At 32.4% G+C, this 19,451-nt stretch overlaps 4 protein-coding genes and 1 long non-coding RNA gene across 14 annotated transcripts; 4 read left to right on the top strand and 1 right to left on the bottom strand.

Annotated features, from left to right (window-relative positions):
• Nucleotides 1-4,228: 4,228 nt before the first annotated feature.
• On the top strand, nucleotides 4,229-4,804 carry LOC139782151 (uncharacterized). The gene has a single exon (XM_071721100.1). The coding sequence runs from the start codon at nucleotides 4,229-4,231 to the stop codon at nucleotides 4,802-4,804; it is 576 nt and encodes a 191-aa protein (XP_071577201.1).
• Nucleotides 4,300-8,269, top strand: LOC139782157 (uncharacterized). Of its 2 annotated transcripts, none has more exons than XM_071721111.1 (7): nucleotides 4,300-5,833; nucleotides 5,905-6,168; nucleotides 6,272-6,334; nucleotides 6,889-7,109; nucleotides 7,202-7,352; nucleotides 7,713-7,868; nucleotides 7,981-8,269. In XM_071721111.1, exons 1-6 carry the CDS (start codon nucleotides 5,038-5,040, stop codon nucleotides 7,832-7,834), a joined length of 1,617 nt encoding a protein of 538 aa, XP_071577212.1. In that variant the 5' UTR covers nucleotides 4,300-5,037; the 3' UTR covers nucleotides 7,835-7,868; nucleotides 7,981-8,269. The 2 variants fall into 2 exon arrangements, with proteins under 2 accessions (XP_071577212.1, XP_071577211.1); XM_071721110.1 differs by having other exon boundaries at nucleotides 7,202-7,367.
• Nucleotides 8,270-8,911: 642 nt separating this feature from the next.
• LOC139782160 (brefeldin A-inhibited guanine nucleotide-exchange protein 2-like) lies at nucleotides 8,912-13,807 on the top strand. Of its 5 annotated transcripts, none has more exons than XM_071721119.1 (8): nucleotides 8,912-9,393; nucleotides 9,794-10,572; nucleotides 10,757-10,990; nucleotides 11,101-11,357; nucleotides 11,460-11,671; nucleotides 11,752-12,190; nucleotides 12,672-12,734; nucleotides 12,825-13,807. In XM_071721119.1, the coding sequence occupies exons 2-3, from the start codon at nucleotides 9,927-9,929 to the stop codon at nucleotides 10,948-10,950; spliced, it is 840 nt and encodes a 279-aa protein (XP_071577220.1). In that variant the 5' UTR covers nucleotides 8,912-9,393; nucleotides 9,794-9,926; the 3' UTR covers nucleotides 10,951-10,990; nucleotides 11,101-11,357; nucleotides 11,460-11,671; nucleotides 11,752-12,190; nucleotides 12,672-12,734; nucleotides 12,825-13,807. The 5 variants fall into 5 exon arrangements, with proteins under 5 accessions (XP_071577220.1, XP_071577222.1, XP_071577223.1 ...); XM_071721121.1 differs by lacking the exon at nucleotides 8,912-9,393 and adding an exon at nucleotides 9,469-9,651; XM_071721122.1 differs by lacking the exon at nucleotides 8,912-9,393 and having other exon boundaries at nucleotides 9,658-10,173; nucleotides 10,269-10,572.
• On the bottom strand, nucleotides 10,971-17,531 carry LOC139782159 (putative nuclease HARBI1). Of its 5 annotated transcripts, XM_071721113.1 has the most exons (7): nucleotides 17,389-17,530; nucleotides 16,857-16,919; nucleotides 16,561-16,766; nucleotides 16,354-16,460; nucleotides 15,936-16,084; nucleotides 15,683-15,839; nucleotides 14,130-14,932 (listed from the first exon to the last, which is right to left on the bottom strand). In XM_071721113.1, exons 5-7 carry the CDS (start codon nucleotides 16,075-16,077, stop codon nucleotides 14,167-14,169), a joined length of 1,065 nt encoding a protein of 354 aa, XP_071577214.1. In that variant the 5' UTR covers nucleotides 16,078-16,084; nucleotides 16,354-16,460; nucleotides 16,561-16,766; nucleotides 16,857-16,919; nucleotides 17,389-17,530; the 3' UTR covers nucleotides 14,130-14,166. The 5 variants fall into 5 exon arrangements, with proteins under 5 accessions (XP_071577217.1, XP_071577214.1, XP_071577216.1 ...); XM_071721116.1 differs by lacking the exon at nucleotides 14,130-14,932 and adding an exon at nucleotides 10,971-12,195 and having other exon boundaries at nucleotides 16,354-16,766; nucleotides 17,389-17,531; XM_071721115.1 differs by lacking the exon at nucleotides 16,354-16,460 and having other exon boundaries at nucleotides 16,735-16,766; nucleotides 17,389-17,531.
• Nucleotides 17,532-17,552: 21 nt separating this feature from the next.
• Nucleotides 17,553-18,245, top strand: LOC139782161 (uncharacterized). The gene is made up of 2 exons (XR_011720801.1): nucleotides 17,553-17,665; nucleotides 17,735-18,245. It is a non-coding gene; the product is annotated as an uncharacterized lncRNA (long non-coding RNA).
• The last annotated feature ends 1,206 nt before the right edge of the window (nucleotides 18,246-19,451 follow it).

Raw genomic sequence — 19,451 nt, 5'->3', positions numbered from 1 at the left:
GATATCATTCTTATACCATTGTTTGTCAAATTTTAAATACGAGAAATAAATCCTATCGGATGCCATCTATCGGATAATCCGAATTTAAGTTTATATATGGTTATATATAATCATATATAATCTACATGGATAAATGCTTAATTCTTATATATATACTTTATATATAAATTATATGAACTTATATATAATCATGTCAAAATGTATGTGAAACTTTTTATATAATATATATATTCGATAGGATTCGTTTCTCGTATTTAAAATTTGACGGACAGTGGTATAAAAACGGTATCAAGAGACACGGCACTGTCTCATGTCAAGCAGTGCCAAGTTGTAATATATGGAATAAATTATTTTACTTTTGATTCTATAGCCTTTGAAAAAATATACATCTTAATTTATCAATGCTTTATTATCGAAGTTAACAGTTCTTTTCCAATATATATTGACTATATATGGTCATATATGATTATATATGATTATATATAATTATATATAATCATATAGAGACAAAATTCATATATAATTGCATTATATATAATCTATACTATTATTATAAAGCAACAGGGTTTGCAGTTTTTTTGTTCGCTATGATCTCGAAAACCAATGGACCAAATTTTTACCAAGCCTATATGAAATAGGGGTAGAATTTTCCGGGGAGTATTATAGGGTGTATAGTTTTTCGTTACCGATCTTTTGGAAACCGGTTTTTGTAATTTTTTCAATTTTTCGGGAAATAATTGACGAAATCTCAAAGAATTGTATATAAAACAGGGGTTGAATTTTCCGGGAAGTGCCATAAAGTGTATAATTTTTTGTTACCGATCTCTTTGGAAACCGGTATCAGAAGTTTTTCGAATTAGCCTTTTTTTTGTTCGCTATGATCTCGGAAACCAATGGATCAAATTTTTACTAAAAGTATATGAAATAGGGGTAGAATTTTCCGGGAAATGTTATAGAGTGTATAGTTTTTTGTTACCGATTTTCTGGAAACCGGTTTTTTTTAATTTTTCTAATTTTTCGAGAAATAATTGACCGAATTTTAAAGAATTGTATATAAAATAGGGGTAGAATTTTCCGGGGAGTGCTATAAACTGTATAGTTTTTTGTTACCGATCTTTTTAGGAACCGGTATCTTTTTGGAAATTGGTTACGAAATTTTTCCAATTTTTTAGGAAATAATTGAGTGAATCTCAAAGTATTGTATACGACAGAATTGCATTTCAGTCGATAAAAAAGTAATATTTTTCAATTTATAGCATTTTAGAGAGAGAGAAAGAGAGAGAGGGGGGAAGGGGAGAGAGAGGGAGAGAGAGGGAGAGGGGGAGAGAAAGAGAGAAGGGAAAAGAGAGAGGGAGAGAGAGGAAGAGAGAGAGAGAGGGGGGAAGAAAGGGAGAGAGGGAGGGAGGGAGAGAGAGAGAGAGAGAGAGAGAGAGAGAGAGAGAGAGAGAGAGAGAGAGAGAGAGAGAGAGAGAGAGAGAGAGAGAGAGAGAGAGAGAGAGAGAGAGAGAGAGAGAGAGAGAGAGAGAGAGAGAGAGAGAGAGGGGGGGGGGAAGAGAGAGAGAGGGGGGAGAGGACGAGAGGGCGAGAGGGAGGAGAGGGAGAAAGAGAGAGGGAGAGGGCGAGAGGGAGAGGGAGGGGGAGGGGGAAAAGGAGAGCGAGAGTCTTATTACATATGTCCTCCGGGGCGAAGCCCGGGTAACCAGCTAGTCATATATATTTATATATAATTATATATAATTTTTTTTTCCCGGGCAAGTTCCATACGCACACATGACCTGCAATATTATTTTATAATACTGAATTATATAATATTATGTAACGAATTTTTGAATTTAATATCTATAATATATATAAAAACGATTCAAATAAATTTTTAAATTTAGGATTAAATATCTGCAGCATATATGATGACTTGCGAATCTATTGGCGTTTTCGATTTGCGACTCGACCCGACTCGGGGTCGCATCACGGACGTGGAATACATACATAGATATGTATGTATTCCACGTCCGTGATGCGACCCCGAGTCGGGTCGAGTCGCAAATCGAAAACGCCATATATCTATACAGATATAGTGCTATATCTGGTTGTACATAGGACAAGATTAGTCACATTAATATATCTGGCTATATATGACTTCATATATAGTTGTATATAATGCTATATCTATAGTTATATGTAGGGTGCACTACTCATATATTATTATATATCATTATATCTGGCTTCACATACATTTATATACGATTAGATATGGTGCTATATCTGGTTGTACATAGGACAAGATTAGTCATATTAATATATCCGGCTATATATGACTGCATATATAGTTGTATATAATACTATATCTAGTTATATGTCGGGTGCAGTACTCACATATCAACATATCTGGCTTCACATACATTTATATACGATTAGATATGGTGCTATATCTGGTTGTATATAGCGCCAGATTAGTCATATTAATATATCTGGCAATATATGACTGCATATATAGTTGTATATAATACTATATCTAATTATATGTAGAGTGCACTACTCACATATCATTATATCTGGCTTCACATAAAATTATATACATTTATATACAGCTGTCTACTGTATATGGATGTAGCTTATCGGAAGTACAGAATTCGAAAGATGGTAAAAGATGCAACGCTAATTTAGAACGATAAAGGATATTATTGTTATATCAATTGAATAATACATATTACGGAATTATGCACTAAAGAATTAACATTGAGCTATTAATTATATAGTGTGGACAATGTATTTATCAAATAATTGACAATAAAATGTTATTTAAATATTGAACGTAACAGAAATATATAAATTTTATTTTTAAATTTATATTTCATATCTCTTTCTGACAAAATTATTTCTTACATTTTCTGTATCCAGTGATGAAACGTTTGAGAATTTCAGAAAATGCTCAGAAAGAAGTAGATGTAACAAACAAGTTAAACAAGTTGTGTTTAAAATGTAATAACTAACTGTCTTTCTGAGCATTTTCTGAAATTCTCAAACGTTTCATCACTGGATACAGAAAATGTAAGAAATAATTTTGTCAGAAAGAGATATCAAATAAATTTAAAAATAAAATTTATATATTTCTGTTACTTTCAATATTTAAATAACATTTTATTGTCAATCATTTGATAAATATATTGTCCAGACTATATAATTAATAGCTGAATGTTAATTCTTTAGTGCATAATTCCGTAATATGTATTATTCAATTGATATAACAATAATATCCTTTATCGTTCTAAATTAGCGTTGCATCTTTTACCATCTTTCGAATTCTGTACTTCTGATAAGCTACTTCCATGTACAGTAGACAGATTGTTATATGACATTAGTTCATATTATTTCCTTGTAGTACTTTCTTCAATTTAATTTGAAATCTTAAGTGACTTTTCTTTGTAATTACATACTTAAAGAATATTAGAAAACGCGTGTGTAGTAAAATAAAATTGTTGTAAAGCTGCATTAAAAAATTCTCTAATCTTACTTGGAATTTTGATAAAAATTCCTGGAAAATCCTGGATTTTTCAAGGAATGGGTTTACAAAATTTGAGACACTCTTATAAAACTTTAAATCAGATATTCAGCATTGAATTCATTCTATTTATTGTTTTATTTATTTTTGTTTATTAAGTAACCATGCCTCCAAAGAAGATTCTTAAAACGAGCTACATAAAGCATCAGGCAGCATCTGCTGCTCGAGATAAACTCCAAGAAATTCTTAATGTTTCACAAGAGGAAGCTATCAATAATGAAATCCATATTGTAAATCCTCGAGCACATATTCAACTTGGAACTGAGCTGTCTGGGGATGTATGTACCTGCCGATCTGCCCGCTCCCTTGTCCCCTGTTCACGTCAATCCTGACTTCCTGTTTGAGGATTTGCGGCCCGATTTGCCACATGTTCCTATTCAGCATGTTGATATTGAGCAAAATTTAGTTGAAGATATTCTCAAAAGATTTGTTTTCAATGACATCCATCATAACGATGAATTTTTACGTGATGATATTGAACATCATGAACAAGATGATGACGATGATTCATTAACGAGATCTCTGCAACTGTGGAGTAATAGATACAGTATTACCAGTGTGGCTGTTAATGCATTGCTTAACATTTTAAGACCTTTCCAAGGAAAACTGTACTGATCGAGTATGCTTTCTAATGGGGAATATTCCCATGTCGGCCTAAGATGTGGTATTATGTCAAAACTGAAGCATGGCATCAAAAATTGTAACACAATTATGCTAGATGTTTTTGTTGATGGCGTAAAAGTTTATAGAAATGTTTTCGAAGAGTGTTGGCCTATTCTGGCCAGATGCAAAGATTTTGTAGATTCTACGCCATTTGTTATTGGAATATTCTACGGATTGGGAAAACCTAAACCAATTCAAGATTATTTAAGGAACTTTATCCAAGAAATTAAAGATCTTAGACGTGAAGGTGTCGTATTTGAAAACAGACATTTTGATGTCGATATTAGGTATTACTTGGGCGATGCACCTGCTCTTGCCTATTTGAAGTGTATAAAAGGTTCTACCTCACATGATGGATGTGAAAGATCCGATCAAGAAGGAGGTTATGATGGCTTCGTTTATTATTCTACCAAAATTAGGATAGAAAGAACTGATGAGTCATTTGATAGTCGAAGAGACCCAGAACATCACACAGGAAATTCTCCCCTTATTGAACTGCTCTTCAACTTTGGCATGGACAATAGATTCCCATACACGAATATCCTCCATAAATTTAAACTAATTCTTATCAAATTGATTTGAGCAACCACCCTCCTTAACAGATGTTCTGGCGGGTGCAAACATTGTTTTTTTTCTTGTTTTCTAAGCAGGAAAATTAAAACATTATACCTTATTTTAGATAAAGCAGTATAGCATTATAGAAACACAAGATAATGGACAAACAATTACATCTGTTGTCCCAACCAAGTGGATTTGTGATGATATTGTTTTATGTCCACAAAATCCAAAAAAGGAAAGCAAAGCTGTAAAAGCATATGTTGATGCAGACAGTGATACATGGAAAGTTCTTCCATGTGCAGTGCGAAAAACTTATAATGAGTTTATATCCTAAACTAAAAAATCTGATACTCTTAGTAAGTTTACTGTTGAAACATTTGTTGCTTGTTTTATTTCAAGATTCGTATAAGAAAGCCAGAGAAATGCTGCCAATGGCCGAGGATACAGATGGGCTCGATACAGAAAAAGAAACCGGAAGAGGCATGAGAAAAAAAAAGAAAAATATACTTTTTAATGATGATGATGATGATGATGATGATGATGATGATGATGATGAGGAGGAGGAGGAGGAGGAGGAGGAGGAGGAGGAGGAGGAGGAGGAGAAGGAGAAAAATCACACACGAATTTCCAAGGTAAAGGGAAAGGCTTTACCCAGGCCACCAAAGTCTAATTATAAAAAGCATCTTCAAATCAGAAGTAGTAGCTCTGTACGGAATGCTCTGCAAAGATTGAAAAATCAAAGAGTTGAAAAAAAATGGAGGAGAATTGGTACAATTGATGAAAGGTCAGACACAGAGGAAGAAATGGTTGATGATAATCTAGAAGTACCTAAAAAATGCGGTGCAGAATATATCAATATGGAACTTGAAAAAGCTCGCAAAAGAATTCAGGAACGAATAAAGAAAGCACGGTACGAAAAAGAGACGGAGGCTAATGTGCGAGAGAATCCGGGAATAATAGATAAAGAAAATGAAAGACCTAGTGACCAATATGATATGAATGTACAATTCAGATCACCTGACTTTTCTTCAGTAATTCCTCCATCACTCATAGGTAAGCGCTATTGGAATTAGAAATATTTTTGAGATATGCTGGTGTATCATATTATTTGTTTATTATTGCAGATGAGGTAGATAATACAGATGATGTGACGTCCGTTACAACTTGTCAGCCTAGGCAACGTCCAGTCTCTGCCCTTGCACTTGATCCAAAGTCTTCTACATTTAGTTGTTCAAGCTCTGTCTCATCCAACCAGTCTGCTACATTTAGTCGTTCAAGTTCTGTTGCCTCCAATCAGTCTGCCACATTTAGTCGTTCAAGCTTTGTCGCATCTAACAAACCACTCGTCACAACATCTACAGTATTGAATGTGCAAAAAATATTGACTGGTAAATACAGATTAGCTTGAATAGCTAGCTACGGTTGTACGATATTGTTTTTCTGTGTTATTGTATCTCACTGTCTTGTTTAATGCATTTTGATTTTGTTTAGCGCCCTCAACAGCAAATGAATCAAACTTGGATCAAGATATATCTTTATCTTCGGCAGGGAAATGTATGCAATTGTAACATTTATTCACTTATTTCCTTCACTACTCTACCCAATAAAAACAGCCACTAGGCTTTTGACTACAAAATGATGTCAATATGACGTCCAAATCGTCATCACTTTCTCTGTTCTACCTGGGGGTCGATTATGTACTTTAAAACAGTGAAAAATAAAAAAATGAGCGAATTTATACTAGAATATTTAAAATTTCATTAGTTAACATTTCATTGTCACCTGGTGAATTCGCTCACTTTTGTAATTTTCACTAAGTTTTGAAGTACACAATCGATCTTCCGGAATACAAATAAAATTCGGTATTATTTATGTGTAAACATATTTTAATTTATTTTGCCATTATTTTAATTACTCATTTTGACATCATACTCCTCATCGATTTGATGACTTTGACATCATTTTGACTAAGTTGTTTTCACTGGGTAGTATACTAAAACTATCCTATTATATATCTTTTACGTTATAATACATTTTTTGAAAATGTGATTTGTCTTTACAGGTTTTGCTATCTGGGTATATGTTGGCTTCAATGTTTTATGTTACAGATGTGCTTGTGCTGAAGACAGTTCTCTCTAAGCAAGAAGAACTGTCGCGGAATCTTAAAAATGTAGACCATAAACTGGATCTTATTATGGACCTTATTGTTAGAACTGCCGAAATAAATGTAAAAAAACCAGAAGGATGGCCTACTCTTCCATTACGTGACATGAATTCTTTTTATGAATGGGAGTTGTTTATCCAAAACGGTGACAACTATGATTTTGCGGTAAATATTTAATGTCCTGCATTTATGAAAACTTAGCAACTCTTCTCAACACATCAATATAACTTTTTGCTAATAACTTTTTTTCTGTACAGGTATCCCATTTTAGTGTTGTAGCTGGGAGAGGGGTACACGAAGGAGAAATGGCCACTAGTATATGTAAGAAGATTTTCTCTCCTGAGGTTGCATCACAACTGAATTGGACAGGGACAGAGATAAAAAAAGGAATCAAGTCACTAAAGTGTGGTATGTGCATTATTGGTAAATTATTGAAAATTCTGAGAAAAAAAACATGAAACTCTTACTTTCAGTCCTGCTGTGTCTTAAGGGGGAAGCCTCATGTAAAACGCTGAAAACAAGGCAATTTTCTGGATTTTTTTTTAAAAGACATTAAAATAAATGGCTACTTATTGAAACTTGGGTAATGGTTTTAGCAACATTTGTGCAATAAATTTTTTTTCGATTTTTTTGACTGGTTACATAAGGCTCCCCCTTTAAAATACACTTTATCTACTCTTAATAAATATGATGATTAACTTATCAACTTAAATCCCGTATTTAGTATTTCTCATGCATAATATTGTAATTTTTTAAATCTTTTTTCAGATGCATGTGGCAAACAATATAAAGGAAATTTTTCGAGATCAAAAGTCACAGGCTCCATAAGTACGTGGCTTCGAAGTAATTCAAAGAGGAGAGCCATAAATAATGTTGATTTGCCAAGATAATAAAGATTTTTCAAAGGTCAATTACCTCCCCTAGGTACAGATACTTTTTTGTTATGTTTTTTGCAATGTCAAAATAGGTTGTCAAAGGAAAATATATGAAATTATACAACTATATACAGGTATAAATGTAAAAATTTGTTTTACAGGTGACAAGAGGTAACAACGAAAGCGGGACTATATACGAGTGGTTATAACCAACAGATGAGTCGATATTCGCACGGCTATCCGTAGATGCAGCGCAGAAGCATTTTATTTTATTTTGTATCGCGAAAGTTCGTAAAAAAAATCGAAATAGATTATTTCCAATTATGTTCCAATTATGTTTGACATGTGAGAATGCTTATCAGTTAACTATCGACGGTTAAATGCCATAAAAATTTCAACCAATTTGTAACAAATCAGTATTAAAATACATATTATGTATTATTTCATGACTATTATTTGTTTCAATAACGTTTCCCACACTATATTAATCTACGCGCTTATAATGCACTTATAATGCGCTTTTTTGAACGGATTTTGAGCGCGCTTTGAACGCTATAAAACTGCATTTTTCCTGCGCTGGTCTTACGCGCTTATAAACGCTTTTTCTAGTGGATTTTGAAAGCGCTTTTAAAGCGGTAATATGCTTTGAAAGCGCTAAAAAAGCGCTGAATTTCTGCACCCGCAGTAGCGCTTTCAAAACGCTTTTCAGGCGCAGTTGTGCTACATGGGAAGTAGATATGGTGCTATATCTGGTTGTATATGGGACCACTGATTGCACATGTGGCCATGTATAATTAGATATGACCCCATATAAAAACATATATAATTATATATAATTATATATATACCAGATATAATTATATATGATTATATCTAATCATTTTTTCCCGGGTGTATATTGAGTTAGTGTTGGTGACGCCGCCATGACAGGACTGGACGCCATGGCGCCATCTGCCCCGAGTTTTACACCAAACATTCCTAATTCGGATGACGCAACGCGTGACGCGCTCAGTGGAAATTCAGCCATAGGTTGAACCGACCCAGTCAAAAACGCTATTATTATATAGACCTCCCGTAACTTAGCCGGTCAACTTCGACTTTATTAATTTTTTTTTTTTTAATCGTTTGTTGGTCGTTTGTTGGTGATTGTTGGCCTAATTACAACGTTTGTTGGTTCTTAATTGTTTTTTAAATTAAAAAAGAAAAATTAGCCTTAAGTTAGCCGGAAAAATTTTATTTTTAATTTAAAAAAAGCCTAATCGATGCGTAATTGTTTGCTGATGATTGTTGGTCTAATTTTAGCGTTTGTTGGTTTATTATTAGTCTTAAAAACGAAAAAAAACGAAAAATTATCTCACATTAAAGTAATCGAAGATTGGTTTATTTGCCTACGACTTAAGGTTTATTTCTATCAATTTAAGGCTAACATCTATAAAACTGGCTATGAATACGGGCCTTAACATCGGCAGAAAATCATTCGTATGTATTTAGCCGGAAATGAACGTCTTTTTAAAGAATCTCTATATGAAATCGTTTGTATTTCGTATGAAGACTTTTGAAGTGCAATTGAAAAGGTTTGTGAGTCATTCGTTTAATTGTAATTAATTATTTATTTTTACACCATGCATTTAGCCGAAATAGATAAATTAATAAAAGTTTTTATATGGAATCGTTTGTATTTTGTATGAAGAGTTATGAAGTGTGATTAAAAAGGTTTGTGAGTCACCCAGATAATTTTAATTAAATATTTATAAACTCGGTAATTATATATAGCCGAAATATAGATTTTTAGTTATTCATGTTAAAAGAAGAAGGCGCTAGTGTTCCCGAAGGTCCGTCTGCAGTCAGAATTAATATAAACGTTTTAAAAATTATTTTATACTGAAATAAATAAATATACAGGCTATAATAAGCCTGTAGCTATAAGCGATAGTTGCTAATTAAGTTTGTCACTCATATATTTCCATCTTGCAGAGGACCTCCGTAACGAGATCAAAGATGTACCAGTTGTGCAGGGTGAAGAGGTTATCTCAAACGCCCTGCCATAGCCCAAGAGCGACTCAAATGTCATTACCGCTGAGAAGTACTTCTTGCCATTTGAGTTAGCATGTCAGAGCAAGTCACCGCGGATTGTGATGACACAGCACTGGACTGCCTGCAGAAGTTAATCGCATATGGCCATCTCACTGGCAATGTGCCTGATTCAACGGAGCCTAACAAGCTGCTGATTGTGCGCATTGTCGAGACAATTTGCGGTTGCTTCACCGGTCCACAGACCGATGAGGGTGTGCAGCTGCAGATTATTAAAGCTTTGCTGACTGTAATGACAAGCCAGCATGTGGAGATACACGAGGGTACGGTATTGTTAACAATTCGTACTGTTTACAACGTTTACTTGGCATCGCGCAACCTGATGAATCAAACAACAGCCCATGCGACTCTCACGCAGATGATCAACGTGTTCTTCGCGCGAATGGAGACTCAGGCGGAGGAAGAGAATGTGAGGCTTGATGGGGAACATCAGCAGAAGGGTTCTGTCATAGCAAACGGCAAAACTGAAGCCAAGCTAAGTCCAGAGAATGCTCCTGGTAAATTAAAATTGTCATTGAGAAATCGTAGAGGTAAAGCAATCCGCGTGACGGACGACAGATGTTTCGATCGAGAAGCTGGTGGCGACGGCGTCGATGTGTGCAGGCACAGATTACGCAAGATTATGTTGGAAGATGTAACATCATCCGGTAATGTCGCGGGCGGTAAGATATTAATAAATAACTATTAACAATTATCGTATATTATTTTGTTACAATATAAACGGTTTCTGTTTTAATAGTTCTGTAGAATCGAATCAAAGATAAATCGGAAAGTAATGCTAAAAAAAAGGAAAAGTTTTCCTGCAAGTTTTAGACAGTAATAAATTGTTCTTTTGATTAATTTCAGATACTACCGATGATATATTAGCGAAATACAGAAGAAAGCCAAGCGCAGCTAGCGATACAGCCTCGGTCGAAAGCAATCAGTCCCGTACAAAAGAGGTGGAAGACGAAAGACTTTCAATCGATCCGAATAATGTAGAACTCTCTTATGCTTTTGCGGATGCTAAAAGAAAATTACGTATAGTACTTAGTACTTAGCACTGCTGACCTTCAACACATTCCATGGAATACTTCAGAGGTATTTATTGTATTATTTTTTAATCATGGCGTACAAAACAAAGTGTGATTTTTTTATGGATTACTTAATTACTTAATGTTCAAATATTGGCATATAAAATTTTATTACAGAGACATTGTTGGTCGCAGAAAGAAAACGAACTGGTTGCGTTTTTACAACTACAATTGGCAGAAGCTATAAACCTGCAGGATAGGGCATTAATAGCTCATCTTCATGAAACTTTACGTTGCGTGCGTCTATTTAATGACAATGGATGTAGAAAGCTCTTCAAATCACTTCGAGAGGATTATCAAAAACGATCTCCTTATATCGCATATTTAATCAGATGTCGTCAAGGATTGCTGTCGACATTAGCTCACTTAGATAGGTACTGTTTATATATAAATATCATCTTTGTATGTAATGTATAAGTAAATGTAAAATATGTTTAAATGTAAGATGTTAATCGTTTAATAATAATATTTTCCAGATTATGCGTGCGAGTTAAGTGCGATCAGGATGCTATCAATAATCATCTTGTATCCGTTTGTGTGAGGGTATTTTTGGAAAAAAAGGAGGCTTTCCTCCTGCGTTTCTGCGAAGAGTTTAAAAAGCTTACGCTAGCTGACGAGAAACAGGATCTCGTGGATAATTTTCTAGGAAAGGTCCACGCGGAAATGGACAACGATCCGATCTGGCAATGTACATGAATATAATTATTTATCTCGCAATTGATCTTAGCGGAGTGCTCAGAGACGTCTGAACTTACTTCTTACTTTCAGCGGCGAGCGCCAACCAGTTAGATTTGGCGAGAGTTGTGGTGGAAAGAACCGTCATGGCACGGGTATACCACAATGCGCTCTATCTAAATGAAGATGGAGATGTATATAGGGACCAGCTTCTTCAGGATCACATAAAAAAGTTGGCGAAAGTCGTAACTCCAAATCACAAGGACCTACGCATTCCAAATGTTTATCATTACGAATGTTCCTGGTCATGGGCGCAGGCTGAATTGGCTGTGATATCGGCGTATAAGACTCCTAGGGATAAGTTGCAGTGGGTGTTTACGATAATGGCTATCCGAGTAATTTCCCCTAGGACCGAAATATATGATAAGCACAGCCATCTACTACCATCATGATTCGTGACAACTCAATGGTGTCCGGTATAGCCAAATCCACGGACGAGTTGCGAGTTGCGAGTTCCGTGAGTTTGTAGCAGGTAACCTAAAAAATACGATATAAATTATTTGATATTACAATTAAAAATAATCTGTTTTTAATGTATGGTATTAACTTCATTAAAATTATAATTATGTAACACAATCATGTATTTTTAAAGTATTGTCTAAAATAATGTCAAAGAGGTTATCTTATTTACAAACATTTTTTTAATTTATTTGTCTATCAAGTTCTCTACTTGAGTTTCTATCATAACGGTATTATTTCAAAATCTAATATGAAATTTTAATTAGACATCGATCCTCAATAAATGTTATTAATGTTATAAATGTTATTTTATTTAAACGTACTTATAAACATAAGCAGTCATGAAAGAACTGATTTTGGCTTTTGCTGTCAATTTCATATCATATTTTGTTGAATTCTGTTAGATTTTTATTGGTTCAGATTGGTTAGATTTCTATTTTTGTAGCAGTAAAATCTACATATAATATACATTTTGAAAAATCTGATTTTTACAGGTCTGCTTTGTTGAGAAATGGCTACAGATAAATTAAGTTCAGTGAGAGAAGTGAATGATGTTGGTATGTACATGATTATTTAATAAAGATAATTATATAAGTCAATTATTACAATTTGTTCAAGTATATATTAACTAATTTTTGTAATTACAGTGAATTACAGAGTTCAGTGGACTGATAATATGGTAAAACTGCTGTTAGCAGAAATAACTACGTATACAGAATCTTCTACTAGTCCATTAAATAAGCAAGCTTGGAAAACGATTGCTGCAGTTATTAACACTCATGGTTATAATTTGACTGCAGAAAACTGTTGTATCAAATGGACTGGTATGAAGAAAAGATATAAAACGTTAAAAGATGCAAATAATCGTACTGGCGCAGCAAAAGAAACCTGGGAATATTTTGGCATTATTGATGATATGTTAAGAAAAAACCCAGAAATTACACCTTTGTCCGTAGCATCAAGTACACGTGGTTTTAGAGTAAATGTAAATACGTCTGAAAGCATAGATCTGAGTACTGAATACACTGAAGAAAATGAAGAAAATGAAGAAAATTTAGAAGCAGCCAATATTTTAAAGAACCGACCGATAAGAAGAAGAAAGCCTAAAAAACCTACCTGGATTGCAGAATTAGTAGAACAAAAAGCGAAACATCACCAAGAAAATTATGACCAAAGAGAACGTTTCTTAACTTTACTAGAAAAGCATTTTAAAAAAGTAGACGGAAGTAAAGTAGAAAAAAATAAAAAAGTATAAAAAAATATTTCAAAAATACAAATTAAGTTTACTAAGCAATATTAACGAAAGAAAATCTAATAAGCTTGTTATGTTTTAGATATTAATAAAAAATATTTTTTTTATTACATTAAGAATAATATTAAAATCACAAGTACAAAATGATGTGATAATTTTACACATTGTGAAAATCTTATTTTCCTTAAATGGTCAAATGTTCCTTATTTTCTATAATAATTATAAATGTTTATGTTGTAGTGAATAAAATAAGTTTAGTTATTCATTACTCAAAATTTTCTATTGAGATGTGTGCATTATGAAGATACATATTACAAATATATATATAATGTTCCGATTTTATTTTAAAGTTATATGTAATAAATTTATTAAATGTGATCGATTGTGTTTCTGATTTATATAGATTTATATCATCTGCCTTATTCCTTTCTTTTAATTACACAAAAAATTTGGACTTGTTAAGAAATAGATCTTCATAGTATCATAATAATCATTTTAGTATTAAAGTTTTATTTACATAAATATTGTTTTATGATTATTTGAATTATTTCGAACAATTAATTATAATTATAATTATATTACAAATTAACCTTTTTGCTACGTGTATATATACACAATTTTTTAGTATATATATATATATATATATATATATATATATACTAAAAAATTTGAGAAATGTAACTAAGAGATATGCATGTAATTAAAAATTATATAATTACATATTTTATTACAAAAATTTACAATAACTGAGAAATAAGATCTCTTTTTTCTGCTCCGTTTATAAATGCATTTTTGTTATTAATTTCCATTTCTATTGGATCAAATGCCATAGGTTCATCTTCATTTTCTATACATATGTTATGTAAGATACAACAAGCAATAATAATTAAAGGTATCATTTCCGTATTGTACATATAAACATATCGTAATTTTCTAAATCTTCCTTTTAACATTCCAAATGCACGTTCGATAACTACACGTGTTTTTGACAATTTTGTGTTAAAGTTTCTTTGTAGACGGTTTAAATGACCATTATCTCGATAAGGAGTTAACATATATTTTGACAAAGGATATGCTGAATCAGCTAAAAGATGGTATTGATTTTGAAAGTATCTATTTTCATCCTGTGTTATTAATTCCTTAATATCGCTTAAACGCCAAACTCTTGCGTCATGAACACTACCGCACATTCCCGTAAAAACATCTATAAACCTTAATTTATAATCACAAATCCCTTGTAACACTAATGAATGGTAACCTTTGCGGTTAATATAATTATCAGAATTTTCTATGGGTGCACTTATAGCTATATGGGAGCCATCAATTGCTCCAATCACTCCAGGAAAACCACTTAATGCACGAAATTCTCTTTCAAAGTTAATCATTTCATAAGGTTCAGGCCATTTAATATATGTATGAACATCTTCAATTAGTAGCATCGCAACCTCAAATACAGAATTCCAAACGGTGTCCTTACATACACCAAATCTATCTGCTACCGATCTGTAACAAAAATTGTACATATATTACGGTTTACATGCACATAATTATTTAAAATCTGAATTTTTATTAAACGTAAAATTTTGTTGCCTTTATACAATATATAAACACACACAAATCTGAAAGACAAGAAAATTATAATAATTTAAGCTTTTCATTGCTAATACAATTTAAGTGACTCTAACTAGGAAATAATGAGATTAAAATAGGACTAATAAGGGTGTTTTAAAAACATCTTAATATAAAATACAAAAAAAATATTAAAAAATTTGGAATTTCCTTTCTAAAAAAAGGCATGTTAAGTCGATAGTCGAATTTATTGTTGCCGCTTTTCCGCGATGCTGATTGGTTTTCTCGCTGCGCTTACTTCATTTGCAGCTGTCATCGTATATTTTGACAGTTGTATGTATCAAAAAATTAATAGTGTAATAGTAATAGCATAATGTTAAAGCTAAATAGCGCGCGCGAAGCGCGCGTCTGTAGTGCTAGTTTATTTAAAAAACCAAAGTCGTCCTTAATAAACCTTAACAATTTTACACAAAAGCAATCTAAGGTCGCTAGATTATTTGTTCTTGAAAGCTGTACAACTTTTGTTAAAAATATTTTTAAAAATAAAAACTCGACAAAAACTTAAAGACAAACAAAAGTTTAATGGAAAAAAAACATAAGAGTGGTTTGGCCAAATGCACTTGGATATAAGTTTTTAATATGAAACATACTAACATACTAATAACCTGTAAAAAACATACTAACCTGTAAACTTCCTGATTTCCAAGGACCCATAAGGTAATAGCTATTTGTTTATCGGGAGACATTTTCTCAGCACCCCGGTCACGGTGAAGACGTCCTCCAAGGGTTTGCACCAATCTTTCATACGTAGTTTTTTCTAGTCGAAAATGTGATTTGAAATCTATTTAAACAATAATGAAGCTCATTACATTTAATATAATACAAAAACACCTTTACAAAATTAAAACAATAAATTGTATTATAGCAAAACCTTTACCTGTTAAAGAATATGTCGATACAATATTTTCAAAAAAATCTGGAATCTTAGGGTGAAATTCCCGTTGAGGCGGAAAATAATCTTCATCATCATCATCTGATGGATGATCAAAAAATAAGTCCCACATTCCTTGTATATCCATGTCTTGTCTGAAAATATTTAATAATAATGCAATATAAGGTATGAAGAAAATATTCCAACATTTTGTTCATAAATGTTAATAGATTTGTATATAGCTTTAAGTAAACTGCACAAACAACAATTTTTCTTATTGTATTGACAGTATATATTAATTTACTATGCACTTGCATTACAAATTAAACAAAATTATTGTAAACATTAATGTTAGTGTCACATTAGTGAAATAGTCATGCATAATATTTATACATAAATTTTATATTAGGTTTTGAAATAATACCGTTATGATAGAAACTTGATAGACAAATCGTTTTCCAAGCTTGCTTATTTAACCCTTAGCCCGTATACCTGGGTCGTTTTCGTCCGGGCGAAAATCAAATGTTGTAACTTTTGAAAACGGGTAGAGAGACTTTAATACAAATTATGTGAAAAAATTAAATTGTTTATAATTTTATGATTGATACTTTAAATTGAAGGTTTGAATTACCTCCATGAATTTTTTCAGATTTTTTGTAACACTTTAACACTAAAAAAAAACGTCAGGACGAAAACGACCCAGGTTGGCAGCGTAAAGGTGCCAAAAAAACGTATGCGGGCTAAGGGTTAATGGACTAGTAGAAGATTCTGTACACGTAGTTATTTCTGCTAGCAGCAGTTTTACCATATTATCAGTCCACTGAACTCTGTAATTCACTGTAATTACAAAAATTAGTTAATATATACTTGAACAAATTGTAATAATCGACTTATATAATTATCTTTATTAAATAATCATGTACATACCAACATCATTCACTTCTCTCACTGAACTTAATTTATCTGTAGCTATTTCTCAACAAAGCAGACCTGTAAAAATCTGATTTTTCAAAATGTATATTATATGTAGATTTTACTGTTACAAAAATAGAAATCTAACCAATCTGAACCAATAAAAATCTAACAGAATTCAACAAAGTATGATATGAAATTGACAGCAAAAGCCAAAATCAGTTCTTTCATGACTGCTTATGTTTATAAGTACGTTTAAATAAAATAACATTTATAACTTTAATAACATTTATTGAGAATCGATGTCTAACTAAAATTTTATATTAGATTTTGAAATAATACTGTTATGATACAAACTTGATAGACAAATGAATTAAAAAAATGTTTGTAAATAAGATAACCTCTTTGACATTATTTTAGACAATACTTTAAAAATACATGATTGTGTTACATAATTATAATTTTAATGAAGTTAATACCATACATTAAAAACAGATTATTTTTAATTGTAATAATCAAATAATTTATATCGTATTTTTTAGGTTACCTGCTACAAACTCACGGAACTCGCAACTCGCAACTCGTCCGTGGATTTGGCTATACCGGACACCATTGAGTTGTCACGAATCATGATGGTATTAGATGGCTGTGCTTATCATATATTTCGGTCCTAGGGGAAATTACTCGGATAGCCATTATCGTAAACACCCTAGTGTGTATTTCGTTGCGCGACTACCATCATGAATCTCCTCTCCATGGCGTCGGAAAGAGGCATACCTGCTGCCGACGATCTGACTCCCGTGCTGGTCTATGTCATAATCAAGGTATGCGATTGAAAAGAGAATATGTGATTTTAGCAAGAAGAGTGATTGTTAACGTGTGCTTAATTTCAGACTAATCCGCCGTCGTTGTATCGACTGTTCAATATGTAGACAGCTTTTACGGGAATCGATTGGAGGGAGAGGAACAATATTGGTGGACGCAGTTCTGCGCCGCGATCGAGTTTATTAAGACAATGGATTAACAGTTTCTCAAGAGTATCACGATAAATAAGATTAGATTCGATGCTGGTGATAATGTAGAAATGTATCATAATCATAATTTGACGATTTCATAAAGAAGAAGACCAATATCTTGTGTAAAGCTAGCTGAACAGTTTTATGCTTCCAGTATCTTGATTAAAATTCTTAAATAGCCTCTTAAATAGTCTGTTAGTTCTTTCGCACGTTATTATGTAACATTAGCAAAGACTGAATATACGTAAAGTGTGGCTTTATTTTTATTTGTAACTCTATTGTACAATTTCGCAGGACATCGAAAAAAAAGAAACGTTTAGATATTCTATAATTTATGTGTAAACAATACAGAACTTATAGAGAATTGATAACCATTTAGCAGGATAAACTGTCTTGACGTACTCTTTCTACATGCGCACCTTCCCCAAGAGCCGAGACTCGAACCAGATCCTTGAAAAATATCGCCACTTTCGTAGAGCTTTTGTACAGTTTTACTCTAGGATTATGTATCAGGAATATCGCGAGAGAAAGAAAGACTTCGGAGATTTTTATCCGAATCGATCGACATAAAGAGAGCAGAGCATAGTAAAGAAGCTATAGCTTTCGAGAATTTGAACGCATAATACTTGTTAATACTATGAGCGAATTAGTTTACGTCACTCTGTCAAGCTTTAATATTAAATTACTAATAATATATCGATATCAGTAGTTTAATAATAATACATTTAAAAGCGTTCAATTTAAAAGCAGGGCAATCCTAATAAACGACTGTAAAAAAATTCAAGATGGAACGCAATTAGCAACTATCGCTTATAGCTATACAGGCTTATAGCCTAGCCTCTGTATATTTATTGATTTCAGTATAAAATAATTTTTAAAACGTTTATATTAATTCTGACTGCAGACGGACCTTCGGGAACACTAGCGCCTTCTTCTTTTAACATGAATAACTAAAAATCTATATTTCGGCTATATATAATTACCGAGTTTATAAATATTTAATTAAAATTATCTGGGTGACTCACAAACCTTTTTAATCACACTTCATAACTCTTCATACAAAATACAAACGATTCCATATAAAAACTTTTATTAATTTATCTATTTCGGCTAAATGCATGGTGTAAAAATAAATAATTAATTACAATTAAACGAATGACTCACAAACCTTTTCAATTGCACTTCAAAAGTCTTCATACGAAATACAAACGATTTCATATAGAGATTCTTTAAAAAGACGTTCATTTCCGGCTAAATACATACGAATGATTTTCTGCCGATGTTAAGGCCCGTATTCATAGCCAGTTTTATAGATGTTAGCCTTAAATTGATAGAAATAAACCTTAAGTCGTAGGCAAATAAACCAATCTTCGATTACTTTAATGTGAGATAATTTTTCGTTTTTTTTCGTTTTTAAGACTAATAATAAACCAACAAACGCTAAAATTAGACCAACAATCATCAGCAAACGATTACGCATCGATTAGGCTTTTTTTAAATTAAAAATAAAATTTTTCCGGCTAACTTAAGGCTAATTTTTCTTTTTTAATTTAAAAAAAAATTAAGAACCAACAAACGTTGTAATTAGGCCAAC

The sequence above is a fragment of the Temnothorax nylanderi genome, unplaced genomic scaffold (genome assembly GCF_030848795.1).
Source record: "Temnothorax nylanderi isolate EJ_2023f unplaced genomic scaffold, tnyl_v1.0 TNYL_tig0392_pilon, whole genome shotgun sequence".
In the NCBI taxonomy this organism is placed as follows: Eukaryota; Metazoa; Arthropoda; class Insecta; order Hymenoptera; family Formicidae; genus Temnothorax; species Temnothorax nylanderi.
The sequence above is the reverse complement of the archived record's forward strand: the minus strand, read 5'-3'. Positions and strand labels throughout refer to the sequence as shown.